Here is a 12,431-nt window from a genome sequence, read left to right as displayed (position 1 = left end):
TGTGCATTGACCAAAATACTGTTGGAAGTATTTCCTGAAACAGAAATTACTTTTTGTAACAATCATGTTATCAAGACTTTTCATGGTGAGCTTCTTAAACTGAAAGAACTTAAATGTCAGGTAGGATCGTCTTTCATAATATTTGACAAATATCAGACCACCACATCTAATTTTCATTGTTGTGAGTGCATCAAACATTGAAGTAACTTGTACAGTTATAAAAACACATTAGCACCAGGGCAGAGCAGAACAGTTGATAATGTATCACAAAGAGACTGAATCTTCTCTTCAGTACCCAGGACAGATTATTCATTTGATAGAATTACCTCTTTAAATATATCTCATATTTACATTATGATTACAGTGCAAGGTGAAACGGAATGTCAAAGACTGACAGATGACACAATTGCGAGTATGAAGCGGTCCTTGAATAATCTGGTGAGCAGCACAGAAATAACTGATGGGGATGACAGCATGGACAACTTTGCAGCTGCTCTCCTTAATTTTGGTGAACATTACGCTGATAATCACTCGAGTGAGTGGTGCAAATTTCATGCCAAGGTACGGTCATGTAATGTAGAATGTAAACACATCTTTACACATCTACCCTATGTGTATTATGTGATCCTAACAGTGTATATATATATATATATATATATATATATATATATATATATATATATAAGCAACGGAAACATTTGAAGATAACTTGAGTTGAACCATACATCTGAAGATAACTACAGAGAATATATGTAGCGTGAAACTCTGAGTAACGCCTAAGTCGTGTTTTCTACTTGTTATCAATGTTTACTATATATATCTATATATATATATATATATATATATATATATATATATATATATATATATACACCGTGTGCATGTATATATATGCATATACATATATTATATATATATATATATATATATATAATATATATATAATAATATATATATATATATATATATATATATATATATATATATATATATATATATATATATATATACATGCACACGGTGTGCCCTGTAAGCCTATTTGGCCAGCCATAACTCATTGACTCATGAATATTCTCTGTGACGCAAGAAAATTTTCAGTTGAATAGGAAATTGAAATTATACATTGTGACACAATTTCAACAACTTTTAAATTGACTCAGAAGTTTCTTGAGATCTTTTTAGTAAAGGGCACACTAAAATTAACAAATATCCAATATCAGTCCACACATCCACATTCATTGATGCGTTTTCTCCTCTCCTGATGTAGAAAGGGCCCACACCCATTTTCACTGAGCAATTATGATTGCCTGTACATGTTTTCAGAGAACTATCAAACTAGGGCCTGTCAGATAAAGTCAAAAGGATTGATTTGATGCCTTTACTCACTTTTATTTATACATTGTGTAAACATAGGAGAAGGACGGAAGGCCCTATACGACACTGCACAGGATAACATGCACTATCCAGCTAACTGCATTCAGGGACCTACTTCAGAAAATGGCAAGTCATCCTGAAGAGTATGTGAATCCTGCTGGCAGATTTACCACCAATGTGTGTGAGGCCTTCCATGGTGCAGCTCTGAGATACAGGGACAAGCGCATCAACTTAGGACATACACACTACTGTCTTAAAACTGATATGGCAATACTTCACAAGGTTATTTTAATAGAATACTAATTCATTTATTGTGAAATCATTTTTTTTATTTAATATTTAGCACATGTAATCTTGAAATCACAAATTTCTTTATTTTGATGTCAGTTTTTTTCATATTGACAGGCTTTATCTAAACACATTCAAAATAATAGTTTTCTACCCACAGTGCACTACAAAACATGGTCAAATAATCATCAAATTTGATTATACGAGATAATCACAATTTATGAAAATGTCAAGCTGATTGGAAACTATTGTCTGGAAAATTTCATTTTATGCATTCTTTTAACATGGATATTTATTTCAAAACAAACACTTTATTCAGAACATTGGTCCTATCTGGAAACTCCTTGTCTTTATGGAAATGGATATTGCAGTACCAGATCATGCCGTAAGTTCCATTCTGGAAGAACAAAAAGAATGGATGAGGAGACTAAATGAAAACAAGCGACCAGAAGTTGCAAAACAAAGGTACATCTGACTCAATATGGCTGTTGCAGGTTGCATTTTTGTTCTAAATAAGGACGTATGATTGGCATTGGACACTGTTGCTAAGAAACTCAAACAACTTTGTTGTTGTTTGTAGTATTAACATAAAGGGGTTACAAAAGATAGCTGATGGAAAAAGGTATAATATTTAAGATATATCCCACAATAAAAAGCCATTGAATTTCAGAGGAATTTATCTGTCTTATGCAGGGCCACCCAAAGAAAAGAGCATCATAAAAAGCTTACGTCACAGAAAAAGAGGATGGAGAATGTCAGGAAGACAGGAATGACAGTGGTGGAGTATGTTGGGAATGGAAAGGAGTGGAGTTAGAGGAGACAGACAGGCACTCAGAAGATATGTGCAATGAATCACAGGACACAGTTCAGGGTGAAAGAGATTGCACGTCTTCACCTGATGTTGCAGAAACAGCTACACCATTCTATATATTCTATGATTGTGAGACAACAGGATTGAATACATACTCAGATAGTATAGTTGAAGTAGCTGCCAAACTGTTCACAGGCAACATGGAGTTCAGTCAACTGATCCATACATCTGCAAGAATGAATACAAAGGGTGAATATTCTGAGTATTCAGTGATGACTTGACTTGAAGTACAATGCATGAAGGTCATTTTCATTTTTCAAACCTTGTCTGTTAGAAAGTGTAATTAGTAATTGTAATCACATATCAGTTTGATAAAGAAATATAAACATCACAAGAACATTGCAATATAGCTTTAGACCTACATGTTCTACATTAGTTTTAATGGATGACAATATGACAAAAGATCTGTATATTCTGTTGTGGCATGTGACCTCAAAATTTTTGCTTGCATGATCAATAGGGCTGGGGACTCTATGCCCAGGATAAGTAAACAAAATCTGTTGTTTTGTAACGCTTTAATTTCATTGATAGGTATCAAAATTGATAAGTGTATAATGAATATATATATCCTCTCACTTAACACAACAAAAGACTGGTATAAGTGCATAATGAATATATATATATATATATATATATATATATATATATCCTCTCACTTAGCACAACAAAAGACTGGTATAACTCCAGCTATGTTGACAGGGAAACCAAAATTGTCAACTGTGATGTCAGCTTTTATGCAATGGCTCAAAGATTCCATAACTGATGCTGAGAGACAAACAGGCTTGAGTTACTCACCAAGTAAGTATTAACTAATTAAATGATAACATATGTATTGCTCAATGATATTAATATTTATAAGTGACAGAAATGTTGAAATCTACTTTTAGTATACCCAGTTATAAAAAGTATTTTGGCATGGGAACAGATAGTGGCAATGAATGAAAGACATGTGAATATATAGTTTCAACATCAAGAAGATTTGTTACCATTTGCATACAGGTGAATGATATTTAAACAACTGTAATCACACTTCATTTTAAAGCTCATAATATCAATTTTAAATTTAAAGTCCTCATGCATGGTAAAAGGTTGTTTTTTTTATTGCAAAGAAAAACCAACATTTACCATGCATGAAGACTTGATTTATTTTAACAATTTAACTTACCTTGTTTATACACTTGGATTTTTCCATCATAGATAATATAAATGATACTGCTTTTGTAAATATCAAAGCATGGCGTGTATGTTTTGACACCTGAAAGATAGTATAATACAAATTAGAGACACTGCTAAATCTGCTGATGATTGCTGAATGTCAAGAAATTGGATTAGAATAATACCAATTATATTATTTTTATCACATTAAGATCAACCTGTTGATATTATTTTCAGCACTTGTTGCTCACAATGGGTGTGTGTATGACTTTCCTATACTCCTCCATGAGTTACATGTCCGAGGTCTACTTGATCACTATGTAGAGGAAATGAACGCTATCAAGCTGCAATTTGCCGACACTTTACAACTCTGTCGTAAGGTAACTATCACATCACTTTTATCAAGCATGACCATATCACATTAACCTAACTGAAATAGTTTAAAATATATATTTATGATATTAATATTGATATGTAAGGGAATACTGAATTTCATATGACAGAAACAGAATATTTGTATGTTCATTTTTTATATATCAGTTAATCTTCACTTCCTACATTAACTGTACAATTTATGTTTCATTATAGCTAAAAAGTGAGAAGATAGCACCATTTCTGGAGAAGAATCAAGGCCTATCACAGGAAGCATTATTCAAACTTGCCTTTCCCGGTCAAAGTTATAATGGTATTTGTATATATATTGTTTGTTCAGGTTGTTTAATTTATCTCATTGTTGTATATGAATTGCTAACAACAAAATTGGGTAAAGACACTGAACATTGTGACAAAGTTCAATTCCCTTTGGATAGCTAAAACAATTGCATCTGCATGTACATGTAGTTTTAATGTGCATGCATCTTTTTTTGCAGGTCACAGAGCTCTGGCAGATGTAAAGGCGCTCATCAGCATTTTCAAGGAACAAGCCTTTAGAAACCATCTCAACCGTATGGAAGTAAAGTCTGCAGACAGAGTTGTCAATGAGTGGAGACAGAAATTTGATATATATAAAGAGAGCAAGCATATAAAGCTGCAATTCGCAAATCACACCATGCATGGCCGCAATATCATCAGCTTGAGCAAATGTCTTGTTTTAAAGCTTATTCAAAACCATATATCATATGAAGATTTAGACACTCTGTATCAGCAGCATGCAGGGAATATGCAGAATTTCAAAACCGCATTATCAGAAAAAGGAATAAAAAATAGAAATTGGTGTAATGCAATGTGCTCACATTTTCAGAGATGGTATGGACAGTGAGTGGCCACAATGGCTGTTTAAATTGTAGGTGTCACAATGTGAACAATGAAGGTGGAGTACAAGGAAACATGTGTGAAGAGTGAGGGGTTATAGTGCGTTTAGTTTTTTTTATAGGGGTGGATTGGCAAAAATGATGGCGAGTGTTGAGTAATTTATAGAATGGATAAGGTCACAGAAGGATGGGGTGTTGTTTTATAGGGTAGATTGTTAGGGATTATAATAGGGGTAATGATTGGTTTTACAGGATAAGTATGGTCACTGTATATGTTGTGAGTGATAGTGTACCTGTATATTATTAGCAAGGAGTCACATTAAGGGCGGTGGGATAGTTAGTAGTGTGATAAGTGGGAAATGAGATTGGAATTATGTAAATAATAGAGTAAAAAGAATACAAATCTATTTCTTTAACTCCTAATTTCTATAAATATGTAGAATATTTCAATATATCACTAACTTTTATTTTTAGTAATAAATGATTATTGAATTTTAATAATAATTTACCTTGCAGTAAAGCGTTTTCTGTCAGTTTTGTGTGCAACAATGACTGTATTTCACACTGAAGAAAAAAAGAAACTTGTTGATATGCCATAGAAAAATACTGAAAACATGCAACTTTTACTCAGTAAACCTCAGCAACTTACCCCTAATAATGTAAGATTATCAAGTCAACTCTATAAAGTGTCTTCCATACATCACCAACTGAACAAACTGCCTGGTACATATATCTGTAAAACAGTTATGGTAAAGTAATAGGTCAAATATGTTGGGGCACCATCTCAGCCAAATTAAACAATATCCACATCCATAAGATCACAATTTGCAAACTTGGAAAGTACTGTTGCCTTGGTTGGTTACTTTCAGGCATATCTGGAAACTGCACAACAGATTTGGCATATGCTTTTTGCAAATCAGTTGCTTCAAACAGAAGAAAATTTTTGTTCAAACAGCTGCCCCGTTTAGAATAAGAGCAAACTGTAATCACACTTCATTTTAAAGCTCATAATATCAATTTTAAATTGTTTCATCTATAAAGTTTGAACATTCAGATGTAAAGATGGTCTTCTTCATAGCCTCTAAGGTTCACTGATGTCAGTTATGCAACTGTCAATCTCAACCCCACCCTCCCCACCTCAGGGCATGGTGGGGATTTGGAAAGTAGTCATGAAATCTGTCAAATGTCCAACCCCCTGAGGCATGGCAATCTGGAATACCCCCACCTAAAACAAGTAAATCACCCACTCCAATGGTTGGGGCATATTTCTGCTTGTCTGTGAAGTGACAAGTGAATCAATATCTGAGGCAATTGCCTCACCCCCTCGGGCATAATGTCATGAAATAATGTCTGATCCCCCACATTTGTCCCATATAGCCCGAGATGGGATCCCTCGGGGATTACATTGACTGCTGCATGATTCTCTCATTCAGAACATAGAGTTAAATGTTCAGAACACTCCACTGTTTTCTTTGTGGAAGTGCTACAATGCTGAGATCATGGAATCTATTTTTTTTTTTTACAACAACCATACAGCCATACTACTGGCAATTAATTTACAATATCGATATAACGAAAACTATCCCTAATATCATCATAGTGAACAAACCATTCATCGCCTTAACTTGTCACATTACTTTTCACTAAATCATCATATATTAAGAGAAAAATACATGGTATTATGTGATACTTACCTCTCGCTTCTGCCGGAATGCCTTGCATTTGTAGTGCCACCACAGTCCCTCTATCCACAGAGGGACTGTGGTCGTGCGTTGTCTGAGATGTCTCAGCCTGCGATACATCCATGAGTTTGCGATTTTTAGAAAGTCCTAACAATACTTCGCATTCAGACGTTCAGTTACACATCGAATTTTCTTGAGGAAACCTGCCATACATTAGATCACATGGCAAATACTGCATAGAATTGAAACTGACCTGTGGTACGTGCGTCGTTCAAGCCACATGTGAAACATTCGCTTCAGCTCAGCGAACTGGACGCGTATCCAAGCTACGACGCGACGACGCTAAGTCGCCGTCGCCGCCATGTTGTCAAAACCCTGTATTTTGCCTCAAACTGACACAGAAACCGTATAAACTTCCCTGTACTTCCACGGAGCTACACAAAAATCTACAGGTAACTTCGTTAGCGAGCTACAAATGAAGATAAGCATGCGATTGCCGAAATTCAACCGACTTAGTGAGATACGGGTGTTTTTAACAGCAGAAGATCGCCAAAATAGCTCGCTATACAAAACCGAATACAAAACGATGAATTTTCACGGTCATAAATTTCCATGCTAGGGGCGATGTAGTACTAAACACTGATTACCATCGTGAAATCTCGGCAAATTCAGGCAGATATTGTGAACGCTGAGACGTTTCAAAGTAAAAGTCATCTCATTTGCATATCAACAGCGTCGACCTTTACTACCCTTGGTAACACATCCCTCGATAGAGGGCAGGCTCCACTGAACAATTTATCTCAAAAACCACTTCCAAAAACATCGAGTTCATATATAAAGTTTGCCATAGCAACGGTTGCCTAGCAATTTGAATCCTTCGGTATCGCCTTAACCTCTCTGTCGTTTGCTGATAGTGTATAACTCACTGAAATCGATTTGATTCCAAAATAAAAGAAGTGGAAGACAACGCTATAAAGCCAAATTAATTAACTCTCTTTAAATCTCTGTTTGACAATTACACGTCAACCTCATGCAGCAAATGCAACTGCCGAGAGCATTATTCTATGACGGCATGACAAACTTTGACATATTTTACATAGAAAAGAATGATCTTTTCTGTACTTCTTGACATTCTGTGTTAAATTTCAGATAGTCGTTTTAGTGTGTGAAATATAACCGATTCACACTTCTTACAGTGTATAAAAGAAATCCAAGAAACTAGGCGATTACCTTTTTCTTTCAATTTTTTTTTCTTACATTCACTTGTATATTTTAAAGGTTGTATGGATGGCACGTTTTATCAGAATGATGAATGTATTGACTGCAATTGTCTGACTATGTGTGAGAAGAACTCAGGAAACTGCAATAGCTCTTGTGATTACGGATACATCGGTAACACTTGTCAGGATGGTAATTATGGAAACAACGATCAGATATTGTATTTATGATTAAAGAAACTAATTGAAATACTCGCCGAGAAATTGATTAGGATGTATAAAAGATAACATCGCTTGCTAAGTTTAGAGTAGCTCGATACTTTGTGAATATGCAGGTTTGTCAATATGCAAGCGATGAAATCTTTGTATATCAGAAAAGCTGCACGTTATCAATGCCGACAAATCTACCCTGTTAAACAAACGCTGTGAGTTGGTTTCAAAATGTCGCCACCAAAACAAATATTATTTATCAAATTTTAACACCCCCTACAAATAGAATGGCACGTTGCAAACATTTAAATGAGAGTGTTGCTTAGAATCCTTTCACTTTTATCTGAAAATTGCAGGATGCATGAAACTTAAGTAATTAAACATATATTATGACTTTGTTCTTGAAGTAATTTGTGTTATATATATATATATATATATATATATATATATATATATATATATATATATATATATATATATATATATATATATATATATATATATAATAATCGGCCCTTGCCAGATTGAACTGCACTATATGCTTTCCTTGAAACTTTGAACGCACAATAAATGCTCTTAATTGCAAGTTAATGCTCTGAGTTTGAAGACAGAGAAATCGAAAAAAATAAAACTCTAAGTCTAGTGTGTCGACCGTGACTGCATTTTTACAGGTAATACCCGTTCAGTAAGTTTGCAGCAAGGGGAGAAAGTCAACTCTGGCCAGCCAACTACCTTTACGTGCAATGTTACTGCCAATGACGAGGATATGGAAGTGACTCTGAAAACATCTTCGATGTCTTACATCGGTTTCAATACAAGTGGGAACCATCCTGGTTATACATTTACAAACACTTTCCCTGATGTCATTGTAACAAATATCGAAAATGTTACTTGTGAAGTGATGCCTACTTCTGTTGCAGACAGCATCATAGTCGATGCATATGGTAATTTGCTAAGTTATTTACTGTCATCACCTTATACCCCTCAAAAATATGTATGATACTAAAAAATTGAATGTTTTGCTGCTTAAAATCATTATGCAACAACCCATACTACGGAAACAATTTGAATGCTTTACTGAGAATAATTGTCATGTTTCTTATTATAATGCCTCATAGTCTTCTTGCAACGGGTTGCATAAACATGCCCCTCCCCCTCTCTCTCTCTCTCTCTCTCTCTCTCTCCTCTCTCTCTCTCTCTCTCTCTCTCTCTCTCTCTCTCTCATATTTTGAAGAAGTTGAATTACCTTAATGAAATATAAGAAATACAAGAAATGAAATATGTTATACATGTAAGGAAAAAGGTGTCATATTTTGCGCTACATGTTGATGAGATGCAATGAGTTATATCTAGCCAAGGCAAAAAGTGGGTGAGGCTATCATTGTGAATACAAATAGTTAAATGGAGAAGGTGAACCCCTTCTGAAGCGAATGCATAGATTTTTCGACAATCTAGTGTCTTGATGTCGAAGAAATGGATCGGTAAATTCAACTGCAAAGCAGCAATATTCTAGACACTGATTGCAGATTTGATCAAATTGACAGTATAAATGTTGAAGCCATTTATATAATGCCATGTTGTCATTACATGGCGCGCAACTGTTCAATTTGCCAACGGAAATACATTTGATGTACCTTATCACAAGGGTTTCACAGAATACTGGTGAAACACACTTGAAAATTATGCCTACTGTTCATATAACTCATACAACCGTATTTTGTCCTATTTCCAGTTCAGCCAGTATTGACTCGCGAGCCTTGGATCACCGACAGTGACAAAACAGAGCTGACGGTAAACTGGCATGCCTGGAGCGACGAAATAGATCATGGAGATGGTCCTATAGAAATGTACGAAATCTTCTTCAAAAAGACTGGCAACGATGAGTTTAGACAGGCTGGTAATACCACAAACCAGACAACGACATACAAAGTGGAAGGATTATCTCCGTACACTGACTACACCTTTGCAGTGAAAACACACAGACCCGGTGTCGGCGGTGGAGGGGATCTTGGTCCTTCTGTTGTGGGGCAGACTCTAAGTGATAGTAAGTGTAAAACCCATCTAAAATGCAGCGAATTTTCATAAATTAGGATACAACAAGACAAGATGCTGGAACAGGCTGTGATGCGATACAAATGTTGATGCATTGCCATAACCATACCTTTTAAAGTGTTTTAAGATACGTTAGGGGTTTACGTGTTGCAAGGATTGTAAACGTGCTCAATATTTTGTGTCATACTTAAACGTCCTTATTAGCGGCCAAAACAACTATAGGCTTGACCCCTATTCGTTTCTTTCGAATTCCACTTTTCTTCTTTAATTCTTCTTCCATGGATGCTTTGTCGGTCCTAATCGCAGAAACTACTGCTTTTAAGATTTTGAAACTTCACATTTTGAATATTTTGAATGATATCGAATTGTAGGCATGTACTTAGTTTAAAGCTGAATCTGCTGTCGGATACTTGTGTTTCTTTTCAAATAGGGCAGTAAGGATCATACATTCTCAGCTAACAAACTGCTTTTGATGTTAATAATTATCAAGCTTGGGCTTCAGTATTTATCGTGCTTGGGCTTACAGATTTAATTTCTAAACCAGTGCCATGTAATCTATCACTGTCAGCACATATCACCTTATACAAACTTCCTCTGAAAAAATTATTTGGCGAAAACTTTTAAGTCCGCCCACACACAAGGCATAACCGTATCGGTCGTACGTTTTATCGGTCCTTGAAAAATTGCATTCCGTCGCATATGCCATATGGTCAGAGTCAATTTACCTATGATTTTGAGTAGAAATCAATTCAGCCAAAAATAACAGGAAGGATCATAGTATCGAAGATCCTAAAATATGTTTCATGTGGCAACATACCAATTTTCCTTGTAACTTTACAGATACCCATAAGGGATTTACGTGCTTGCTGTGCTAACGTTTTAGTAGCCATTGGCCATTTTAATGTACATGAAAAAAGGACTCTCAAATATTTGTAATATGACACAACTTGAAGTCTTTCTTGATTACAATACCATTTCTCAAGTTTTGAAAGCACACCACCACCTTTAAAGACCATGGCTTTTGTCGTATTCAAATTCAGTTTTAATTTCCACGTTTTGCAATATGGTTCCAAACTATTCAATAGACGTTGCAAGCCAATAATAGTATCTGAAATAGTATCAGAACAGAATTTCAAATTCTCGTTTCACTGCCCGTCATTTTACTGAATGTTATGCTCCTGCTTAGGTCACCTTATGTAGTGTTCTGTGTCACATGATATCTTCATTAACATCTGTGATAGATGAAGACAATCTAGTTCTTGTTTCGCCTGGTTCGTTGTTGCGATCGGTTAATCAGCTAACATTGTTTTGTCGATCCAATATGTAAACATTCGGCTGTACAATTGTTGTATAGATTGAAATACACAACCTCAGCCAAAATACTAATGCATAATTAGCGTCACCATTGTCCTAACAGAAATTTAATAATTAATTCAACATTAGGTAAGTGTAAATAGAAAATCCAACACAGATAATATTACAATCTACTGTTCTTGTCTGTTCAGATCACATTCGTATTACAATATACATCTCAGTTTTTGAAAGTGTGAAAACGTTATACTGTTTATTTCGAATGAATAAATACTGTAAATTTCTATTTGATATTACATACTTTGTTTTACCTTATTTTGCGATCTTCTAGGTATATTGTAAAACAAAGCAATGTCAGGTTTTGGAGGCAAAAGTATGTATGTTAATTTTGGTTAGGTTTTGGATGCACAAATATAGTAGAAATGCTGCCCTTAATGTAAAATGTCGGAAAAATCATTCGTAAGGAAAGTCATGAAAAGTTTAATTTGCAAATATTTTTGATATTCTGTTCTTAACAAGGATTTTCTCTTAAAATTATAAATTTAAAAAAGCCCCTAATTCTTAAGTGTGAAATTCGAGAACAAGTAAATAGCCATATTCTATATGTGAAGCAATTTTACAAATTGTTCCGCATATTCCGGTAATGGTCATCAACGACTGATTACGCTTCATACATCGGAGGATACACCGGCACGTACACAATACTCTCATCAGTTGGACTCACACAATGCTCCCCATTCCTTGAATTCTTCTGGTAACCCCTTCCAAATAATAGCCCGTCATCAAATAGTTACTTGTTATTTCAAAGTGAACCTGCTTACTTTGAAGCTTGGTGTTGGCCAGGTTTACCTGTCCCACTGATTAGCTAATAAAGGTACCTAAAGGCTGACAATACTGTACCTATAATTATTGCAGTTGCCGAGATACGGTAAATAGAGCAAAGGTCATCAACAATTTAGGAAATCTTTAGTCATATCAATATACAGCAGAAATCAAAACTTCTAGTACAGGTAGTTACTGA

The 12,431-nt window shown here is 35.0% G+C and overlaps 1 protein-coding gene across 2 annotated transcripts; it reads left to right on the top strand.

Annotated features, from left to right (window-relative positions):
- Nucleotides 1-379: 379 nt before the first annotated feature.
- LOC139139151 (DNA polymerase III PolC-type-like) lies at nucleotides 380-5,331 on the top strand. 2 transcript variants are annotated; one of them, XM_070707957.1, is made up of 8 exons: nucleotides 380-561; nucleotides 1,414-1,656; nucleotides 1,982-2,127; nucleotides 2,356-2,722; nucleotides 3,194-3,331; nucleotides 3,926-4,068; nucleotides 4,277-4,373; nucleotides 4,558-5,331. In XM_070707957.1, exons 1-4 carry the CDS (start codon nucleotides 415-417, stop codon nucleotides 2,474-2,476), a joined length of 657 nt encoding a protein of 218 aa, XP_070564058.1. In that variant the 5' UTR covers nucleotides 380-414; the 3' UTR covers nucleotides 2,477-2,722; nucleotides 3,194-3,331; nucleotides 3,926-4,068; nucleotides 4,277-4,373; nucleotides 4,558-5,331. The 2 variants fall into 2 exon arrangements, with proteins under 2 accessions (XP_070564058.1, XP_070564057.1); XM_070707956.1 differs by lacking the exon at nucleotides 380-561 and having other exon boundaries at nucleotides 1,494-1,656; nucleotides 4,558-5,329.
- The last annotated feature ends 7,100 nt before the right edge of the window (nucleotides 5,332-12,431 follow it).

The sequence above is a fragment of the Ptychodera flava genome, chromosome 8 (assembly GCF_041260155.1).
Source record: "Ptychodera flava strain L36383 chromosome 8, AS_Pfla_20210202, whole genome shotgun sequence".
Taxonomy (NCBI): Eukaryota; Metazoa; Hemichordata; class Enteropneusta; family Ptychoderidae; genus Ptychodera; species Ptychodera flava.
This window is presented reverse-complemented; position numbering and strand designations above follow the sequence as displayed.